This window comes from Symphodus melops (assembly GCF_947650265.1).
Source record: "Symphodus melops genome assembly, chromosome: 4".
In the NCBI taxonomy this organism is placed as follows: Eukaryota; Metazoa; Chordata; class Actinopteri; order Labriformes; family Labridae; genus Symphodus; species Symphodus melops.
Genome location: NC_136694.1, coordinates 11603879 through 11624572, shown reverse-complemented (window position 1 = coordinate 11624572; position 20694 = coordinate 11603879). Strand labels below are relative to the sequence as shown.

At 42.7% G+C, this 20694-nt stretch overlaps 1 protein-coding gene across 7 annotated transcripts in view; it reads right to left on the bottom strand.

The window, feature by feature from the left end:
- Positions 1 to 4978: 4978 nt before the first annotated feature.
- The window catches only part of magi1b (membrane associated guanylate kinase, WW and PDZ domain containing 1b), a 119510-nt gene continuing 103794 nt past the window's right edge, over positions 4979 to 20694 (bottom strand). For 5 of the 7 annotated variants that reach the window (XM_079341261.1, XM_079341262.1, XM_079341265.1 and 2 more), the window contains 8 exons: positions 19989 to 20181; positions 17931 to 18302; positions 15777 to 15980; positions 12302 to 12395; positions 12020 to 12110; positions 10893 to 11036; positions 9023 to 9161; positions 4979 to 6359 (listed from right to left, as the gene is read on the bottom strand). In XM_079341261.1, the coding sequence (XP_079197387.1) occupies positions 5134 to 6359; positions 9023 to 9161; positions 10893 to 11036; positions 12020 to 12110; positions 12302 to 12395; positions 15777 to 15980; positions 17931 to 18302; positions 19989 to 20181 (2463 nt within the window). In that variant the 3' untranslated portion in view covers positions 4979 to 5133. Of the gene's footprint in view, positions 6360 to 7267; positions 7348 to 9022; positions 9162 to 10892; positions 11037 to 12019; positions 12111 to 12301; positions 12396 to 15776; positions 15981 to 17930; positions 18303 to 19988; positions 20182 to 20694 lie in introns of all 7 variants that reach the window. The other 2 variants (XM_079341267.1, XM_079341264.1) reach the window with 2 other exon arrangements.

The following is a 20694-nucleotide window of genomic DNA, read 5'->3' as shown; positions in this document are numbered from 1 at the left end:
TATGGAGAATCATATTACCTTTACTCTTTGAATGTCAAGCATCTATTTCGAAAAATCTCTCATTACACTAGTTGAGTCAGTACCTTTTACTTCAGAGACATTCCATATGATTTACGTCTTTCATCTTTCTATGGTCATAGCTACTTAGAATAGTCTGCTGACATCAACATCATTTCTACAGAGTGTATCCAAACTGAACGAATACACAGGAATTCGTACTATCAGTTATTTTCTGGGGCGGCAGAAGCTCAGTCAGGAGGGATTTTGGTCAGGAACCGGAGGGTGGCCGGGACAGACCAAATCTGGAAATTGGCCCAGTAGCTGCAGGTGCCAATCCACTTCCTGAGTACTGCCGAGGTGCTCTTAAGCAAAGCACCGAACCCCAAAACTGCTCTGGAGGGCTTGCTGGGGTAGCCCTCTCACTCTCCATTAATGCTTGTCACTCAGATCCTGTTTGTGCATGAGTGTGTATTTCGGCCTATGTGTGTGGTCATGTCTATTAAACAGAGTGCAAACCGAATTACCCCTTGCAGGATTAATAAAGTATAAATTATTATTATTATTGATCCTCGGACGGCTAAAGCTGCACACTTTAGTTACACAACATTAATTAATGTTTTTCTCATTGTGCCAAATGAGTGCACAATGTAGTCCGCTACGGAGAACTGTCTATGCAGGGAGGAAGGAATGAGTGAGTAATTTTGGACACAACACAAAAGTATCCTGCTGACAAGGAGTAACATTAGCAAATACTTGTCATGGATTTATTTTGCTCCTAAAGTTCTATCAGACTCCTATGCTTATACATGATTCAGCAAGTTCACCAGCTTTTTGCACATTTTGTATGTCTGGGTTTTGCTGTTTTGATGCCATGTGTTGTGAGAGTTGATCCAAACACTAAAGTTCTGCCCACTATGCAATAAATTGATCTGCTAAAAAGGCTTCACCTGTCTTTGGCACTGAGAGGACCTGCAATGTTGGTAAGAAAATCATCAGTTTAACCCGGGAGTAACATCTGAACAAGTAATTTTTTTTTCCCAGCTGTCGGTCAGGCTCATTGACTAAACTTGGACAAAGAAGCTTTGTGCTAAATGCTAACATTTTAGCAAGAACATGCTCACAATGTGGGCTCTCTCAGTCATCAAGGTCAAACTTATTTAAGACTCAATCATGGATTTCACTCATCATTGTCTGATAGATAACATTAGCACTTTCATGCAGGTTCCTGTTTGCAGAGATAAATAGATGATTGTAAGAATGTTGCTGATGAGAGTCGTGATGCAAAAGTGCAGGTAATGGTTCTGCCTACGTGGACTGTTATTCCTGCATAAACCACAGCTTGCTTAAAATCCAAACCCTGTGTGAAGAGCCTAAACAGAGATTATTCAAAGGTTAATCCATCCACGATGCTAGAAATGTACTTTTTACATATATTTATATCTCTGTTCACCAGTCACTTTGGAACTGAAGTCTTTCCGAGGAGAGGTGAAACATCCTCAATAACATCGAACAACTCCAGTTGCCTTTTGGATACAGCCTTGAATGATAGGCTAATAGTGACATCAACAGTAATGTTATGTTGATGTGAACATTATGTATATCAAAGTTTAGCAATAGCATGCTCATACTGTACCTTTAAACTGGACTATTCACAAAAATCATGGGCTATTTCAGCCTTAAGATAGTCTCTTTACCTCCACCCTCAAGATAAATGCTTCCCCTTTTGTGAAGAGGTGTATAAACAAATAAATCATTGAAGTGTTCCATCATCAGGATAAAAGAAGATGTCCCTTATTTATTAAATCTGTATGAAAGATTTGAAACACACACACAATTACCAGCTGTACAAATTCAACATTGAAGTATTTTTTGGGATATTTGATGTGTCTCCCTAAATATACCTTTGGACCAGAATAAAATTAAAACCTGGGAGGTTTCAACTGAAGGAAAAAATGGTCCAATTGATTTTATAATACCTGACTGTGTACTGCTCAATTAATTTTTTTCAACTAAATGAAAGCTGCCACTTGAATCGCCCCACACTTTACCTGAATACACAATATATCCTTTTTAGAGCAATGTTTGTAATCATGATAAGCAAAATACACTACATAGATAATAACACACCTCACTTTACCCCACACCTCATCCTGCATTGGCCAGTTTTCCATGCACAGCAGAGCATGAGACACAAGCAATATTAGGACAGCTGCTACATGACAGCTGATGAATCACAAAAGGCTTGCTAAATAGAAGCCAAGCTTCCTTTTAGAAAACTAAAACTTTATCCCTATCGTGACATCTTGACGTCCTGAGCGCACACACAAACCAACATAACACTGCACCCTTCTTTTCATTTACTCCTCTATCTCCACCTTGTTTATGCTTCTACAGCTCTCGTCTTCTCCAGTAAGCGCACAGAAAGAGCCCTTTGTATCGGTGTTTCCATGGCAACTGGGAAGCTGAGGGGCTCCAAGGTTGGAGCGAAAGCACCTGAAGCTGAGCAGATGGGAGAATGGAGACTTGACCCGATGGGCCTTCAACATGCTGGGCTGTAGTCGTGTTGTTACTGGGCATTTCATTACTGTCTCATCCTCCTGCCTGGCACTGACATGATGAATTGTCACCAGACAAGGATTGTTAATCATTTCTGGGGTCGCACAAGCAATAAAACATGGAGCTGTGTTCCTGCAGTTCATGATGAAAAGGAGTGGCGTGTGTCCTGATAAAAAGGGAGAGAGAGATTTAAAGAGAGGGGAGTGTTGCTTGAAAGTGGATTGCATCCATTATTTAGGAGCCGCTTCGCCTTCACTGTGAAAGAAAAGAACAAGGAGTGTGTGCAGGATGCAAACATTTCCTCTGTGTTTCTTCTTTGTGGTCTGCAGTCTGCCCTAAATAAAACCAATTTCTTACAAGACTAAAAAGGACAAATTATAATTATTATATTATAATAATCTCTGTGCCACTTACATTTTATGATCAATTATCTCAAAACAATGAGTTGCAATGCATGTGGCTCTTACTGGCACAGCAAGCCAAATTTGTAAATGCGGTCATGTAAAAACACTTTCAGATCATTGCATCAAAAGGAGTAAAATGCACTGAGGCCCTGTTGAATCGCAGAGAAACTGGGCCAAAAAAAGCTCTGATATGATAAGTGTTTGATCATGATGCCTCATCTCTGCTTTCCATTTCCTCTCATGAGCTGCAGCCTGTGTCCAGTGGGAAATCTTAAATGCATTTGCAACATATGGTATCGGGGACCTTGGCATGTGCTGCAGAAACTAGACATGACGTAAGACAAGACAATCCTCATTTCAGACCATGTTTGCGCGCACATCTATGCATCCAAGTGAGGCTGTGAGGAGGGTAAATATCACCTCAGAAGAAAATTGTCTTTGAGTTGGAAGACACCCATTGGTTCTTGAATATTTCAATGATTGAATCTTAAAAGTGAATGACATTAAAAATGATCTGAAAAGATAAAAGTGAAAGGAAAAAAAAGCGTGTTGTTGGACTAAATCCAGCATACTACACCTCCGCTGCCTGTAAATCCTCAGCATCGGGCAATGCCAGAGAAAATACTTCGTTTTTCTGCAAAAGCACATCCCTGCTGGCATTCACAGGTCACCAAGAGTCACCACTCTATGTTCTGCTTTTTCACTCCACCATCTATTGTTGTTTCTGGAGGGGAAATAAAACAGTACACACAGCTTGGTGTCATCACCCATATGTTTCTGCCACTGTTTTGAAATATGGATGCAGCTTCGTAGTTGTTGTTTTTTTTTACCAGAAGGTGTCGAAATGTTTAGCTAAGAGAGGGAATAAAAGAGGAAGGACTGTTGAGGATGACTGGAAAAGTGGGCCATTGAAAGCGCTCTAATCAAAGAAAGCAGTGAGAGGAGTGGAGGAAAATTTTTTTTTTTAAGACTGCTCAATCTACGCTTTGATGTTGAGAAAGGATGGAAGCTCTTTGCTTTACTTTTCTTCAAAGACTTATCCACAAATCCTCTCACACTCAGATCCACACTTATGGGAGGCCAGCGATAACAATGTCAGCCTCTTCAGTCTGCTAGTCTTTCGTTTGCCCAAATGATGAGAGCTCAGTACTCTACAATCTCCTTCTACCTGCCACCCAATATCTCCCTCTGCTGCTTTTTCACTTCAGACTTCATTTTTGTAATGTTAAGAACTGCAGAGATTTAGATCAAATTCCAACAGAGGCCGAACCAAAACAACCACACACGGTTTTATTTGTTGAATATATTATTTTATTTTAACATCATCATCATAGTTGAACTTTTAATTTCCCCTTCCTTCATTTAAAATGATCACCTCTGAATGTACACATACTGCAAACTGTCAAAAATATACAAACAAATGCAGGCTTGTGCTATAGTCTGGTCAAATGTCTAAAAAACAGTGGCACTGGGGAGAGAGAGTAAATGAGAGAGAGAGAGAGAGAGAGAGAGAGAGAGAGAGAGAGAAAGAAAGAGAGATAGACAGAGAGAGAGAGAGAGAGAGAGAGAGAGAGAGAGAGAGAGAGAGAAAGAGAGAGAGACATTGAAACCGGTAAGGACATGCACAGCATCATTGTGAGCACCCGTTACAGTGATTTGGGTGCGCAGTACTTCCGTGGGTTCCTTGTGGAAAAGTACATCCATTCATCATCTGACAATGACCGCAGCACAAAATGCTCGTCACGTATCAAATGGAAATCAAATTGTTGTCATTAATGGAACTGTTAGGCACATCATTGTTTTTTTATGGTTTTACATTTTCTGGAAAACTCTGTTATTTACTGTAAATGTAGAACGCTAAACAAAAAACAAGAAAGATGAAAAAAAAAGACAAAAAAAAAAAAACAGCTCCCAAAAGTCATTTTAGAATCACTGTCTTGTCAATAATATGTTACATAATATGCACGTGTGTGATTAGTATATATGTATGTGTGTGTGTGTGTGTGTGTGTGTCTGTGTGTGCATTTGTGAAAGCATTGAAGTTAGTGTTGTCTGGTTTGTATGTGTGTGTTAGTTCACAGTTGGGTGCATTTGTGTTGAACCGAATGTTATTAAAAATAAGTATTTGAGGTGTATTGTGGGTTGATGCTGCTATTTTCTAACAGCCGTCCAATCAGATGCTCAGGTCTTTGGGGTTTGTCTTGTAGGTCTTCTTGGGCTCGGGGAGTGTGGCCATGGATGAGCGACGGGTGTTTCTCTGAAGCGTGCTGTAGTACTCCCTCACCTTTGCTGCTACAAAGTTGTCATCATCCTCTTCGTCCTCGGAGTCATGCCTCGTGTTGCTCCTGATCGGGGAGATGTCTCGCCCTAGGCTGCGGGTTCGGTATTGCGGCTCGGGGGAACTTCCTCGGCTGGCGAAGAGCCCATTCCTCCTTTCAGGTGAGCGTCCCCTCAGCAGCGAGCTGTATCTCTTGTAGGCTGAATCTGAGTCGGGGGTCCGCACTCTGGGCAAGGTGATGTCTCTGTAGGTGTCCCTGGAACTGCTTGATGCCAAGTCCTTTAGCAAGCTGTCCCCCCTGTAGGCTTTCTCCATGGAGGACGCTTTCAACAGCAGGCTGTCATCCCCAAACAGGTGATCCTCTCTGCGTAGTGGAGGGAGCGTCGCTTCCCGGTTCAGGCGGTCCAGGGCTGGCAGCTCACGGAGGATGCTGTCCTCCGCAGGGAGGCTGGGCTCTGAATACTTTGGCGGCTCCTTCAAAACGGCGTCATCCACTGTGGGCTTCTCATTGCTGCGTCCCCTCTGCCTCTGAGGAGAAGCATGGCGGCGGTAGGGGTCTGAAGAGTGGGCATGGCGTCTTGGGGAGTAGTGCCGAGAACGATGGGGGGACCTGTGGCGGCGTGGAGAACGGTAAGGGGAGCGGTAAGGGGAGCGGTAAGGGGAGCGATGGTGACGGTGAGGGGAATGGTGACGATGTTGTCTGTCTGGTGAGCGCCCTTGTCGATGTCCCCTGTGACGGCTATCCAGTGTGTTTTCTGCGCTGCGTGACCGCCCCTTCTCAGGAGAACGATGGCGGCTGCGGTGGTGGCCCCTGGAATGGGGCTGGTTGTCACTTCCCTTGTCATCCTTCTTTTTGAACAGCTTATTTCTTACGCCTGATGACTTCCCCTTGTTTTTTCCTTTGCTACTTTTCTTGTTGGGGGAGCGGTGGCGATGTTTGGAATGGTGGTGCTTGCCGGTGCCAGTAGTGTGGCGGCTTGGCTCCTTCTTGCTCCGGGATGACTGGTTTGGTTCTGGTGGGAAACTTGATGGTGCGTTGGTTGAGGGCAGGGCACTTACTTCCGCAGCGTTTTGTAACCCTGTGGCTGAGATGGCTGAGATGCTGTCGTCGACAATGTCGCCTGCAAAAGAATGTGAAATACAAACCAGGGCAGGGGATCAAACATGGATCTAGACTCTAAAGGCACCTATGAGCTTTCATTTTTACCATGTGCAATCACACGGACATAAAGCTGAGAACATTTTCAATGGAAGCCGTTCTGATGTTAATACCAGCAGAGATGGCTAGTTGTAAGATGGAAAAAAAAACAGCCAATGTAAAAACATCAGTGTAGCTGACATGAGAATAAATGGCAGTGACACAAAGGCAGCCATTGCTTGAAGATATTTTTTTTCTTTTCTTCACGAAACAAACCTGTTCTCAGGTAGAGCTGAGGTCACCTCTCTGAGGCAGAAAGGGACTCAGCTTGCTGGACTGGGCTGGTTGAAGTGCTGCTGTTCTGCATGATAATGAAGCTGTCTGATTGGACTGATTAGCCATGCTCTTTCATGCACTGACATGATGCCTTAGAAACTTTCTAAATGTTTGAGGCTAATTAAGACGCAGTATCAGCTAGGACATAAAAGAGGTGTTTTGCCTCAATGAGAAGAAGGCTGAGTCTTTAAAAATTGATGTCAAATGAATTGTGTGTCACCTTAAGGAACTTTGTCCTGTTTGTCTAAATAAGCAGAAAACAAGATTCATTAACTATCAGATTGTAGGTGTTACACCTAAATCTCATTTTACATTGAGAATTTGAAGGTAAATGTGAAATGTAACTGGTGAAGACATAGGCATACAGTATCCTTCACAGCGGCTACGGCAGCGGCGGCACTGGCGATGCAGTTTGGGTGAATGGATTTCTATGCATGGAGCAGAGCACGGGCTTTGGTGAGTTGAGGCCATACCACACAGAGATCAGGATGGAGAAAGAGAGAGACAAGGCAAGTGGGAGCGAGAGCCAGACGACAGTGGAGGACAGTTACAAACCGTGTTCTGATTTTGTAGGACAGAGGCCTCCCCCATCTTGTCATTTCTCATACATGCAGTGAGATGGGGAGCGACCATCCCTGAAGGAAGACAAGAGCCCAGCGTAATACAGGAAAGAGAAAGATACAAAAAAAAAAAAAAACAGAAGAGAAGAGCACAGGGTTTAGATCGCTAGGAACCAACTTGAAGGAAGAAAAGGAGAATTATTGTGTTGATTTTTCAATGAAAAAACGTGTTTATTTGATCATTGAGTCATTCAGAAAAAGAAGACAGTCCAGGAAATTGCCCAAACCCTTTCAGTGGAAATCATCAGTTACAGAGAAAAGTCCTGGAACCAATCGCACACACAATCGGACACACTAACCCACACACCCACCTACACATGTGGACACAGAAGCAGCAGAAACCCAAACCCCCAAAAAAGACAGTGAGACTCACACACCAACAATAACAGCGTATGAAGCAGTTTTACATTGGTGACAGAAATCAAAAGAAATACTGGAGAGACTGTCAAAGGTTGTGCCAACTAAAAAGTACAAACAATGATCCAAAAATATACAAGTTCACATCGGTGCAGGTTAAGACAGCACATTCTTAGCGCAAATAAAAGTACATTGATGAACTTCTCAAGACAGGCAAATGCATCTCCACTCAAATAAAAAGTAACAAAATGAAAAAAAGAACATTTATGATGACTCGTGACTATCAATCAAAACTGGTCATTACGATTAAAAAAAAGAAATGTTCCATAAATATTATGGAAAATAGACAATAGAAGGGGGAAAAAAAATCCAATGTACACTTTTGACAAGTTCATGCAGCAATAAACTTTGATCCATTAATATGTGGCTTCAATTCATGGCTCTGTACATGGAACAAAAATACTTGCCTCTATTCTTTTCATCACTGTACAAAAAACGTCTATATAATTGGAGTGACTCGTTCTCTTTTTGACTCTGGATGGGTGGAGCTCCTATGGTCACAGCTTTTAACTTACAGTAACAGTGGGTGCAAATAAAATCCATGGATCAGTGAGTAACGTCAAGCACAGTACAGTGAGATTCTCTCTTTAAAATGACTTTAAAAAGCATCAGACTGCCTTTTTCTTCTCCGAACAGTTCTCACTCTATAAACCCTTAAGAGCTCAGTAGCTTACATTCACCTTCAATAAATATCATAAATATGCCTGTGTCACGTCTAACCAAAGCTGAGAGATGTCCCATTTTATCATGGGATGGTACGGATCAAGTTTCCTTTACTCATAACAATATCAAAGTGTTTTCAGAAGGAGGCCTCAACATTACTTTTTACTCACAGGAAACATTGACTTTGACCACTCTGGTCATTCAAACCCTGTAAACAGTTTCTGTTAGCAAGTAGCACTGACATCCGACCCACCACCTCTCTGTCCAGTCCCAACAGAGTGCTTTTCCTCAGTGGTCAGAAGGTGAAAAGTGACAGCGGGATGACATGGAAACTGAGAGCAGGTGACAGCATGAGCGGGCAGCAGCACCCAAAGGAGAAAACCTCCACCTATGCATCCCCCAAAAATCCCAAAGCCCAGGAGTGACCTCCACCAGAAAGACCAACCAACACCAACCCCCTCCCCTGGTGGATGTGTCCCAGGGAGGGGTGAAGGGTCCTGGAATGGTAAAAAAGTTCGTCCCCCCTTCGACCCACCACCGTCCACTGGGCGTTCCCTGGTTCAAGGCGTGAAGATGGGGGAGAAGGGAATGTTTTCGTAGATTGACCCACCATATTCAGGCACCGAGCCGTCGCCTCTCTTGAGCACCAGGTGGGCACGCCGGCCTCCGCTCTTGATGAGCTCGATGGCTCGCGCATGCTTCATGCCCTTCGTGCTCTCGCCGTTGATCTCCAAGATTTCATCGCCAACCTACGGAAAGGAAGAGGGACAAGAAGGAAAGAAGGACAAAGATTGGTGGGAAGAGAAGGGAGTGACCGTTGAGGGTGGTGGAGGGGAGAGGTAATACAGGGAAAGAGGAGAGAGAGAGTATAAGGCAGGAAAAGGAGAGAGGAGGCAGAAGAAAAAGACAGAATGTGGAAAACAAGTGCCAGTGGAAAAGAAAGTACGCAAGAGGAAAGATGAGAGGAACCAAGGTTCAAAGGAATAGTGACAGCAGGAGGAAGGGAAAGGGAGGACAAATTGAGAAGTTACATATCGAGTGCTACAAAACAGTAACAAAAAAAAATCTCTCAAAATCAAGAGTTACCGGAGAGGGCAAATTGCGTTATAAAGCAGCAACTGAGACGCTGAGAGAGGAAAATCAGAGAGAGGAGAAATAACAGGAGCCAGAAGTTAGACTTTCTGTTTCCTGATTCTTTGCCTCCATGCCTGAAGTTATCTGTCAGTGCTCTGTGTGCCGAGGGAATTCCTCTCTGGCAGAGTATGGATCTCTCTGACACCTCTCTCTGCCTCACAGAGCTGCTTCTGCTGCCGATGCTATTAATACCTTTAGCTAATAAGGTGCACAACACAAACTCCATATTCATATATGCATGCATAAATGTGCAAACACCCACACACTTCCTAAAGGGAGTATCTTTACACCTTACACAGATTTATAGGTCAGAAGTATACAGTATCTGCCAACATGTAAACCTAGAACGGGCGGAATCAATTAACCTTCTATTGCAAATTCAATCAAGCAGCTCAAGGGATGAGCTCCGAGTTTAAGCAATTAATTATAATTACAATTAAATATCTCAGTTTTATGACAACATCAGCGTGACGGGCGCTTTTCAAGTAGAGGCATGCTAATTTATTAACGTGTACACATTCTGTCAGAAGGTATGCTCGGCAGTATTTGATATTTGATAAACGCACAAGGCTTTCAGGGCGATTGTGTTTATGTGCAGTGACTTATAATTTGCAGTAGTTAAGGTTAATTAATGCACTTACAATTGTGTTAAAAGATAATAATGTTTTTGACTGTGAAGTCAATGAGTCAGCATTACAAGCCCCCATGTTAATCATTACAGTTATTATCATATCACTTTCCAGTGTTTCATTATTCTTCAAAAGTAATCCTATGGATTGTCTCTTTTTGCAGAACTCATCCAACTAAACAGTAATCCATTTAGAAATCCACTTGACTATCTGAAAAATGCACTGCTGCAACGCTGAAGACAAGGCTCTTTTTCTGCTTGTCAAAACCTTTTTGGGTTTAATTTCGGAGATGCACGCAGAGATCCCGCCATTACTGTTTTGTTAACATAAACAGGGATGAGCACGTGTAGCACATGAGAAGCAAACAGTCTACATGGACGATGTGACTCAGGTGTCCTTTGACAGGTTCCAAAGAGTGAAGCTTAATATCTTTTTACATTTATTTGAAATTATTCCAGGTAAGTCCCACAGAGACAAAAATTAAGTCATTTAAGGGACTACATAGCAGAATATTAAATTCAGTGAATAACTGTGAGGAGTGGATACACTTTAAGCTAGTGGGAGCCAAGCTTCAAAAATGCTGCATCCTGCAATGTCCATAATGCTGATCAATTAATGCAATTTTCAATTGCATTCTCATTTCTAATTAAACTTGTCTTAGCACCCGAAAAAAGACATTCCTGCTGACATCATCAGGGTGTCACACGTTGTCCGTACCCTCATGTTTCCGTTGCGGACAGCTGCCCCGTCTTCAGCTAGCCGCAGCACGTACAGGTCCATGTTGTATTCTCTGCCGCCTCGCAGACTGAAGCCGAAGCCTTTGTTGTCTCGCTCCAGGTCCACTGAGTAGAACTCAGAATCCTGATAGACACAGAGAACACACACACAGGGACAGAGAGGGACAGAGAAACGTATTTGCATCAAGAGTTGTGATCCGGATATAAAGGGTGTGTCGGTCCTGTGAATTAGGCTTCTATTTCAGGAGCATGGGACAAATGCCACCTTCAGGAAAGTCACACCTTTTTAATAGTTGTGCAAGACTCTGTGAGTGTGTGTTTGTGTGTGTGTGGTGTGAGAGAGAGAGAGAGAGAGAGAGAGAGAGAGAGAGAGAGAGAGAGAGAGAGAGAGAGAGAGAGAGAGAGAGAGAGAGAGAGAGAGAGAGAGAGAGAGAGAGAGAGAGAGAGAGAGAGAGAGAGAGAGAGAGAGAGAGAGAGAGAGAGAGAGAGAGAGAGAGAGAGAGAGAGAGAGAGAGAGAGATTGTGCATATCCTCATGTGTAAGGATGCTGAATTATTGATGCCTTGGGCTCTGGGTGGACAAAAAAAGAGAGGGCACGAACGAGGGAGAGAGAAGGAGAGAGAGTCGGGCACCACAAGGACAAGCAGACGGCCACAGCAGCTCCTGTCTTCACGCCCTCCTAATCTCCTCTGCTGAGGGATCAATGCTATCAGTGAGAGCTATCTCCACACCGCCAGATTAATTCAGCGGTGAGAAAAGTGGACTGAGGGGCTACTTTGAAAGCAAACAGACTTTCCTTAATGCATGGAGCCTGATAACGCCAGCAGGTCGTTGTAAAGGGGGAAATAAATAAATAAATAAAAATGCTCTCTGTTTGTCCTTGGAAAGCTGGGGAGGTGGATCAGTTGATGTATGAAGGGACCCAGGATGAACGAGTGTTCGGGTGCGTGATCAACTGGACGGATTTATGAAGAGATGAATGTGGATGTGGGTGGGAAGCTGATGGAATGGAGCAGAGGTGGCTTGGGTGTTTGATGGACACATGAAATAGATTCATGTATGAGTGAAGCGACAGGTGGAATTGATGACTGGTGTGTCCTTCCTTACCTGAGGTGAGACTTGTTGTGTGGGGGGTTGGGGAGGAGGTGCTTGAGGGGCTTTGAATTCAAATGATTCCTGTTTTGGTTTGGTGTTGTTCCTTAAAGAGAGACAAAAAAAAAAACATCCAGAGAAAAACAATTGAGATCAAGTGAGCGGATCTCCATCTTGATTTGTGATATGGGTGATGCACATTTTCTACACTTACCCTGAAGAAACCCAACACTGTGCATCTTTTTATAGCACTACATATCATTTAACACATACTCAATTTGGTCATGTGCCTCTTACCTGGCCTCAGGTGCAGCCTGTTGCTGAGGTGTGTGAGTGGTGGTTATTGTGGCGATCTTCTCCGCATTGGTCAACAAAGAGGCGTTTGATGACTCTGAAGAAGAAGGTAAAAAGAAGAAAGAAGCTTGTCGTGACTTTTCCCATTCCACAATGAAGCACATTTCATGCAATATTATGATGTGTTAAAGTTCACCTGCTCCTAATTGCCAGCTATAATAAGCAACATGTCCTTAAAGAAGAAAGATGGAGAGTTTTACAGCAAGCTGGGATGCTGTAAAATCATAGATCCAAAAACAACAGAACTACTGCGAAAGAAGGTGTCATTTTAGATATGATCATATTCTTAGTCTAGCAGTGTATAACCTGTACACATCAAGTACAGCTATTGTGAATGAGCGTGTGATTTGTTTGAATATATATAAACAAATATATATTAGATAAACTGTACGCGTTAACAATAAAGTAGCATCCAAGGAAAAGTTTGCGGGAGGCATCCTTTGGGGATGACAAAAGGAGGTCCTCGATGTCATGTCTGTGGCAGTTTGGACAAAGCTGATAGAACAACCGGTTGATAGACAGACAAACAGATCAACATTTAACCTTTTTCTTACGCAAATCTGCTTAAAACGTTAAAGAAAACAGATTTTAAGGACGTAAGGACAGTGTGTGCAGTTGAAAATCAGTGTGAAGATAAGGAATCTCGTCTCTCTGCTGTTTTCAGTCAAACTGATGAAACAACATGATTAACAAATGATCAATTTCTGTTTTATCCACTGCGTCCCAATTTAAGGAAACACAGTCGTATATGAGGATAAAGAGCTCTTCAAGAAGCCTGGTCGAAATTTAGCTCGTCATGTCAGACAGCAAAATACAATTATTTGACACAGTTCAGGGACATAAAACCCCTTTATATTTCATTGACTACATTTGATGTTTCCTTTTCCCTGTAATGGAATGTAGTATAAATTCCATTTAAAGTAAAACGCTGTAATAGAAGTGTATCATGTGTCCTGGAGGACTCTGTCTGATTGAATTAAATTCCTATTTCACACATTTTTCAGGTTTTAGCGTAGGTTCAGCTGCTTTCTGCAACAAATGGAAGCTGAGCCACAGGGACCCCCATCAGTTCACAAGCCTTCCTACAAGGCATGGCTAACGCCAGAGTAAAGCAGCAGATAACAGCTTTTTTTCATTCAGTCTTTTTGTCAGTGAACTGTCTGATTGGGTTTCTCTTTTTCAAACGGTAGTACATCTCCTCTACTCGAAGGGGCATAAGCACTCCTGATTATTCTGTCTTTGATCTTAACTGATTCAATCATTTCTGGTTATCAATGAATCCTGCCTCTGACGCCAAAAACGGTCGTCACTGATGCACTCTTGCTGCATAAGTATCCTTTCTTCTTCTTAACAATCTAATCCGTCTTGGACTTACAGGTATCCTTTATTTAATTACAACTCTCCACTCCTCTCTGCTTAGTCCCCTACTCACTATTCCTCTCACAGTCATTCCCCTTTCATCTATTCATCTCCTTCACCTCCACAAGTCCCCTCCAAGCTCCAAGCCTATTGGCTCAACTATTCGAGTTCCTCTTGCCAATAAGACGCCAAGTCAACCACTCAAGCAGAAGCCTGGCCGGGTCGAGCTTTGATTGGAACTGCTGCCTTAAGAAATTCTGGCGTAAACCTCAAACAGTTTACAATCTCACATGCTTGTGGACTCAAATCAGACACTGTGTTAACCCATCTGCTGACTTGGATATCCTCACTTCCTCCACTCCTCTCCACGTATCTCCCCTTTGACTACTTTTTCTGTGAATTCATCGAACTCGCTCTGTGTTTCAATCTGTCTTTCCATTCTGCTCATGACCTCACTGCCTCTTCCTCTGCCCGCGCTTTTAAAAACATTGATGGTGCATGGAAAAAAAGAAAAAAAAATCACTGAGCTGATTCAGTAATTTGTCTCTAGACAGTGCAGTCTGCCCTCTTGCGCCGTGTGGACCGAGATAGGAACAAGAGCAGTTCGAATTGAAATGAGAACTTCTAAAAAAAGGAAAAAGGGAAATAAAGGGAGATGAGATAAGAGACAACACAACTACAAAGTAACCCAAGGTGTTGCTTAGAATCATTTCACCTCCAGTAAGGCGGATCCGTCTCTCTTTTCTTACACTTAATAGGAAGCAATGAGGTGTTCCTGCTCTGTGCTGCACAGGCTCTGATGAAGGCATTATCTGTTTGTGCTTGCTTTACAGTGCACCAGCAGGTTTCCTGTCTTTGCACAAGTATTGAGCATCCATCACTGCTAAACTCTGACTGCTTTCCCCACACAGGGGAGAGGTGAGCTTATTGGAAAGGAGCTGAACCTGACTTCACCTTGAGAGAATCTCTTCCGATGGTGTTTATTCATGTCAGAAAGTTTAGAGAGGATTGATTGCCACAAAAAATAAGCGTGCGCAGCCTCGTGTAAACAGAAGCAGAGAAAACAAACACTCAGAGACACAACTCAAGTAGAAGCCACAGGTTGTTGTTTTTTTTCCCTGTCACTGCCTGCGTCTGTTTGTCTGACACATGCACATAAACACAAAGCAAAAACTTTCTGATAGAGCATATCCAGTTATTCCTGCTCTCCTGCTCTAGGGTATTCGAGGCATACTGTTCTCATCAACCGCTGTGCAGAAAAGAAAAGAAAAAAAAAAATCATTAAGAAGTCAGCCGGAAAGCAGCGAGCGGCGGACAAATCGCTCCAATTTCTACCAGTGATCAGGTTGACAGGGAGTATTGCCGTCCTCTCACAGACGCATACACTTAATTTAACTGTATTTGTAGAGCATGCCGGGCGGATCTGTCTGCACCACAACACTAGAAAATATAGACAAACTTTTCCTTACAACCAATTTGTCATAAGAGACACAAGCACATCACAGAGCGTCACAGAGGACGTTTTTTTCCCCCCCTCCCTTCTTTTTCTCAGACACCAAAACACACAAACTCACGTACACGTCTATCTCTGATTTTTGAAGTGCAGGCGCGCTGGAGGCAGAAATGCAAAGACTGGAAAGGTTTCCATAATATCCCTGAAGAGGAAGTTCTGTCATCACTGCGGGGATGTTCCACTCTGGTAAGGAACTGAACGTTTCGTCTAACACAACATTGTATAACCACTGAAGAAAGTGACGACATGTCCTGCACCTTAAATAGACTCTTCGCACTTAACCAACAGTGAAATATTGTATTTTGATGCCATTGGTTTTCTTACATGCCAAGCAGTTTGAAAAACTCCCGACTCCATTCATGATCAAAATCTTGACCAGTAGAGGAATTTTGTTGGATAATGTTAAAATGTGCAGGTGAGGAATATTCCATGTTATTGGAAGGACCCTTGAAGGTGCCTTTGGAGACCCCTGAGGTTTCTGAGTTCCCCTTTTATACGAACAAAATCACAAGTTTGTCAAGTTTCTAACTCTTATTCTCTACTCACCATCTCCAGGAATGATACGTAGCGTGACGGTGTTCCCAGCCTCCTTGATGAGGTTGACGATGTCGGAGTGGGACTTGTTGGTGATGGAGCATGAGTTCACAGCCAGGATGCGGTCGCCGACTTTCAGCTTCCCGCAGCGGTCTGCCGGGCTCCCCTCGATGATGCGCCCTATTTTGTGGGGCATTGCCACACATGCATTGCCAGCTATGGTCACCATTGACAGGTTATGGTGCGTGATTCAGAATACACGTGCGTGTGTGTGTGTGTGTGTGTGTGTGTGTGTGTGTGTGTGTGTGTGTGTGTGTGTGTGTGTGTTGTTGAATGGTTGTTGGATTGCGTTTGGGAGAGAGAAGGAGAAAAAAGACAGGGAGGAGGGAAATGAGCAGAGAAAAAGAGAATAAGAAGTTTAAGGGTTAATCCACCGACAGCAACAAGCCAGGCAAAGTCACTGAGAGAAGCTGATCAGAAAAAATGCAAGCGTTGGCAAAGAAGGCTAAATGTACGCTCTCTAAAGAAAAGGGAGAATATGGCATACTTAAAGTTTCTGTACTGCCAAATGGCAAAACAAATTATTAAGAAAGAAAGGCGCTAAAGTCTATATCCAACGTGTTCCCTCTCTCTCTCATCCTTCTCTTTACCTCATGCTGCTACAGAAACACATTTCGAAAACCAGTGTCATTATTACATTTGCATGAGAGTCTCTTGGCAGAAAAAGATAATAATGAAAAATCGGTGTTGTGTTGCCTGCATCCCAAACACCTGCACCTGCAGAACGTTTCAGCCCATAAACATACATCAGAGCTGACATCTCAACAAACTACCCTGAGGTCTCTCTATTTCACCTCCCTCCCCGTCTGCAGTTTGACATCAGATCTGCAGAGAAAAGCTAGAAACACTCTGTTCTTTCTGGATCTTTATTCATTAATATTTATTTATTCCTTTCGACTGTTTCCACTTTTTTTTTTATTCCACTAAAAGCTCATCTAACCTGAACCGCCTCCCTCTCTATCTGAATTGAGCATCAAAATATTGAGTGGAAAATAAATGATGGAGAAAAAGAATGGCACTGTTGCATCTGAACAAAAATTAAGTGCTTCTCCAAACACATCAAGTGTAAGTGGACTCACTTCTCACTCCATCACTGCTATGAACTAATGCAACAACTGAGTGTGAAACGTTCATGTGGTCAATGGGATTTTGCACGTCAGGTCAAAAAAAAAAAAAAAAAAAAAAAAAAAAGGCAAGTATTGGAGCTGTGCTTTTTACTCTGGTCTGGGAAAAAAGGAGCTTTGCCATTTTGTCAGGCAAACTGGAAAGTTGATCTTTTTCAGGCCGCCCACACTGACAGAGAAAAGAACCTAAAGGAGAGTGGGAAGCTCACGTAGTGTAGGCAGGAAAGCCGTAGCACAGAAAATGACCTGCTCAGTTGAGTCATTTTTAACCGATATAAGTGAGAAAGTTTGGGACTGACAAAGTATGTGATTTTATTTAAAACATACTCATTACAGTTATTTACTATTAGCTATGTGACACAAAATGACCTAAAAACTTGATTTAGAGTTAGTGAATCCCTTTGAGCCCAGATTATATTCTAAATAAACAGATTTCACACTTATCTTTACGTCCCATTTAACCTACTTGCAGCACTCTTATCATTCTCATTAAGATATCATTAGGCCTTTTAGCGTCAACCTGCCATTGACAGAAGCTATTTAGGTTCAGCTGAATAAAACAGATGCCTTATGTAAGACCGACTTTACTTATGATCAATTATGGAAGCTGTGTGTGAGCGAAGCAGCAGCTGCAGGCAAAGAAAAGGTTTCAGTGTCGTGGTTTGACAAGCTCAGGCGAAAATGAGAGAGAAAAAAAAAGAAGCACTTCTTTGAAGAGTGTTTGTATTGATCGGGTAGGACTGTAAATAACCAGAGAATGAGTCTGATGTCAGACTATTTAGAGCTCAGAGGTTTTATGGATGATACAAAGGCAGCCCAAGAAGAAGATGAAAAGATAAAAGGCCCCTGTGATGAGGGAAAGCTTCAGTGGTTGTTGCATGTTTTGCTGAGTGGAACGGATGTTTGCAATATTTAACGTCTGTGCACAAGGAGATTTTTTTTTTTTTTTGGAACTCTTTAAACAGAATAAGACATCTCTTACCAAAGGTGGTGCCAGCTTCAGGCCGCGACACTGAAGAGACAATCACAAAACCGAATCCTTCGTTCTCGCCGCGTCGGATCTCTACATCATAGGGCTGCAGGCCAGAGGAGACCGTGGAGTTGGCGATGGGGGGCTGAGAGGAGGTGGCGGCAACTGCAGTGGCGACAACAGCGTTACCACTGCCTCCTGCCCCTCCGCCTCCTCCCCCGCTGCCAATGCCAGAGGTGGAGCCACTGCCGGAGCTGACTGTGTTGAGGGAGTTCTGGCTGCCCTGAGGGGTGCGCTTTCCAATCTCCTCTGTAAGGCTGGGCGCCTGGTTGCTGCTGTGATGGGAGGACGCAGGCGATGGAGGAACATCCCCCTCTGCTTTCACTAGAGATAGAAGAGGAGGGTAAGATGAGAATAACGGCCCATATACAGCGACCAGTAGGAGAAGAAAAACGGTGACAGTGAAATATTTTGAATACTTTGAAACATGGGACAGGGAGGGTGCGAGATAGAAAAAAGACTAAGAGGTAAATTAAGACAAATCCTGTCAATTAAAAAGACGACAGTGTTGAATGAACTGAATTGACAAGAACTGTGAGATACCTTTGCTTAATAAGGTGAGATAAAATTATTATATATAAAAGATTAAAACGAAACTGTTAAGATTTGACAATAACAGGGTTTTATCGTAAAGTTATTGTAGTGTCTTTTCCACCCGACACACCTCGTAATATAAAAGATAAGCCAGCAGCTTATGGAGAAAAGCCTCTTCAACTATCTCCTCCTTGATTTGTTTTGAACAAAAGATGAACTAAAGATGTGCTCCGCCTGGTGTATCTGGACATTTCATTCCACATTTCATTTCCTGTACAGCTGCTTGAGGAAGGCACCTCATAATGTGGACGCTCTGAGGCAGACGGGGAGCAGCAATGCACTCATGTCTGGCTGCTTACATCAGGCCGAAGGTTGACCACCCTCTCCATCATATTTATAGGCTTTTTTTTTTATCGCCTGCTGGGGGGTGGGGGTATCTGCTTTGGAGGACGAGCACTTTCTAGTGTTAGCCACCCAGACTATTACAGTAGCAGACTGCCCTTGCCCATAGTGAGCATGTCCCTTGTGTCCCTGGAGGAACTGCATTGAAAATACATGCAGCCCATGTTGAGGTTTGTTGAACTTTTGAGTTGAGCTGTAAGGAGATTATTAAGTCTCGTAGTGCAACTTCCAGAACATGTTTTATTTGCAAAAATTGAATCTTTTCATTTGAACACATATTATGGGTATAAGACATAAATCATTATTTGTGACATGAAATTAGATTTTGGTTGCTTGTGGTACGATGGAAAAGTTTCTTTTACTGACTTCATCAGTACAAACACAAGTGTGTAAGGTCAGACGGTAAAGACTTGTTGTATTGTTTTATTTACTCAACATGTGTGATCCTGCCAGAGAATTGTTGGTACTTTGGTATTAACTCGTGCTTGTTGTTACCAAGGTTGTCATTGACTGGCTCATTATTTTAATGCAATCTGCAAAAAGTCTATCCTCTCCATCTTTTGGTTCTACTTTTTAGAAAATGTGTGCTCAAACATGACATTTGGAGATTTACTAGCTACAGCTAGGTGTTTCTTCTGCCCTCCGAGCCCACCTTCTCACCATAAACAATTAGGCATGAAGAGAAAAAGCCTGAGCCACCTAACCTCTTCTAGAGGAGTGTTGTTGAACAAAGCTCATTTACATTTAAAGCTACAGACACAGAAACAGCTCGTTCTGAGCAGGGCTGAGATCAAGGGGTTTATAAGCATGATCCACTACAGTATCAGCATGGACTTTTGGCAAGACACTACAGACATGTTTGGGGGGGGCTCTGAGAATTATTTAAAGCTGTCAAAAAGGCACAATATGTGACTTTAAAGCTTGTCTTTTGTCCTTAGTGTATTCACCATAATTATAAAGTCATGCACAATAAAAAAATAGAATTACAGCTGTGAGTTGTCTAAATCTGTGTTTTTGGACCTCAAGGCCAATCTCTAAAAATCTCAGCTGCCCTTAAATCTGGATCCACCTTACCTGCGTAGTTTGTTTTGCGACGCACGGTGAGGTTTACATGGCCCTGCTTTGCAGCCTGCTGCATCAACTGCACAACAAGCTGGTGCGACTTTCCCACAACGGCTGTGCCATCCACACATATCAGTTCATCTCCAGACCGCAGGCGTCCGTCCTCATCTGCAGCTCCATACTTCACTATGTGGCCGATATAGATCTGGATCACAAACAGAGAAGACAAAGGCGCCATGTTTGACAGTGTGGAACAATGTGGATCATGAAGTGGGTACATTTTACCGTAGGCAATGGAAAAAAGATTTCAAAGAATTTTAACAATGCTTTTAAATACAGCTTACATACACACAACAAATTATAATTGATAAACATCTCAGACTTCACAGCAGTCATTAAGATAGCATCTAGTCAACTAGAATGTAAACTTTCCTATGACATTGTTTGACTTTTTGCAAGCCTCATTATTTTACTTCAAAAAACAAACACAGTGTATGTGGGGTGACCTTTTTGGCCAGATTCAAGACAAACTGTGATTTAGAAATCACTCATACAAAACTTGAAACTACACACTGGATGAAGATCAATAAAATAAAAAGGGATGTAGTAAAATACCATATTGATGTTGTCTACTGCTGGAAATATAGCATCCTTTTCATTTACCATGTTAATGTATCTAGCCAGTTGTTGTAGTTTTTACATTTCACAAAAGAAAAAA